We start from the raw sequence: 1827 nt of genomic DNA, 5'->3' as shown, positions 1-1827 counted from the left end.
CAAATAAAAATCACTATTAAGGGGATGCCTGGGTGGCTCAGTCTGTTAAGTGTCTGCCTTCAGCTCAGGTCACGGTCTCAGGATCCTGGGATCAAATCCTGTCTCTGGCTCCCTGCTCCGTGGGAAGCCTGCTTTTCCATCCCCCTCAGCACCCCTCATTCATGCTCTCTCTCTCACTCTCTCTCTCTCAAATAAATAAAATCTTCAAAAACAATCACTATTAAGTAGACATGGTAGGAGAATAACAACAATGGCATAAGAAATAGCAATAAAAAATACTTTATATTATAACATCCATATCATGCTTAGACTTGATGAAAGCAAACGCCGTATCAGAATCTTATGTCTCAAACCTGAGCTTCGTATGCACAAAAAAGATCCACAGCTGCATAATAAAGATATTGAAAAGTGATCTATATCATAACTTACTGCACAATTCAAAGACTGATCCCTAAGAAGTGTTAGGTGTGGTATAGAACAAAACAGCACAACTGAAGATTTGAAAACAGTACAGACACTGAAATTAATTGACCAAAGGAAAGACAGAACTTACAGTGTGAAAATAACCATGTTACTGGCTTGTTAAAACTTTATTTACTTACTTATTTCCATGAACCAGTCATCTTTTGTTAGGTGTTAATGCTTAATTAGGATATGAAAAGATTCAAGGGTGCCCAGCAAATGTCACGGTCAGGAATGCAGAACATGCCTCCACATTGGGCCCTCCTCAGTGGTACTTGTGTAGTTGCTCATGTTTGAGTTCCTTGTTAAGAAGGACAATAACTGGGGCACCTGGATGACTCAGTTGGTTAAGTGTCTGCCTTGGCTCAGGTCATGATCTCAGGGTCCTGGGATGAAGCCTGCTTCTCCCTCTCCCTCTGCCTGCCGCTCCCCCTGCTTGTGCTCTCTCTCATTGTCAAATAAATAAATAAAATCTTAAAAAAAAAAAAACAACAGTAGCTGAAAAGCACATAGGATGCCAGCCCCATACAAATCCCAGCCCCATACAAATAGGCGGCCCCCTTTTTTCACATTGACATCCTTGTTGTAATGCTAGCAGTAACCTCTCTGAACCGCCTCAGCAATGCCTTTAGGGGTGAAATCGTGCATCAGGATCCAGCTTGGCAGCTCTCCTAGTTTAACTAAGTCCATGAGCTTTTTCATCTTCATTGGTATGGATGATGCCATCTTGGAGTCCTGGGTGTCTAGCCTATTAACATTTTAAAGTCAACATTCTGCAGAGGATCTTAATAGGGCCTGGGGTTTCATAATACAACATATACTCAAAATGTCCAGAATACAATCCAGAATTACTGAACATAGAAAGTAGCAGGAAAATATGACCAATTTTCAAGTGAAAATAAGCAACGGATGCCAACTCTGAGATGATCCAGGTGTTGGGATTGCTAGGCTTTAAAACAGCTATTATAATCACCCTTCCGGAGTGAAAGTGAACACATTTGAAGTGAACGAAAGATTCTGAGGGAGGAAATGGAAAGTATAAACGAAAGAGCCCCATGGAGATTTTAGAACTGAAAAATACAATGTGTGAAGTAAAAGTGAGCCCACTGGATGGCAGAATTTAGAGACTGATCAATAGAAATCATCCAAAGTAAAGAACTGAAGAGAAAATATTTTTTAAAAATGAACAGATCATCAGGTACCTATGGGATAATATTTTAAGATATAACATATGTGTCATTGCAGTCCCCAAAAGAAAAAGAGACTGGTTCAGAAAAAATATTTGAAGAAAACTTCCCAATATGGTGAAACATATAACGTTACAAAATAAACTCAAAGAAAAACACACCAGGCACATTATAATCA

At 39.5% G+C, this 1827-nt stretch overlaps 1 protein-coding gene across 1 annotated transcript; it reads right to left on the bottom strand.

Moving 5' to 3' along the window:
• Positions 1 to 727: 727 nt before the first annotated feature.
• Positions 728 to 1188, bottom strand: LOC118000233 (ATP synthase subunit f, mitochondrial-like). The gene is made up of 2 exons (XM_034989829.1): positions 1065 to 1188; positions 728 to 756 (listed from the first exon to the last, which is right to left on the bottom strand). The coding sequence occupies exons 1-2, from the start codon at positions 1186 to 1188 to the stop codon at positions 728 to 730; spliced, it is 153 nt and encodes a 50-aa protein (XP_034845720.1).
• Positions 1189 to 1827: the final 639 nt, after the last annotated feature.

The sequence above is a fragment of the Mirounga leonina genome, unplaced genomic scaffold, assembly GCF_011800145.1.
Source record: "Mirounga leonina isolate KUSES-001 unplaced genomic scaffold, KU_Mleo_1.0 Mir_115, whole genome shotgun sequence".
NCBI classification, from domain to species: Eukaryota; Metazoa; Chordata; class Mammalia; order Carnivora; family Phocidae; genus Mirounga; species Mirounga leonina.
This window is presented reverse-complemented; position numbering and strand designations above follow the sequence as displayed.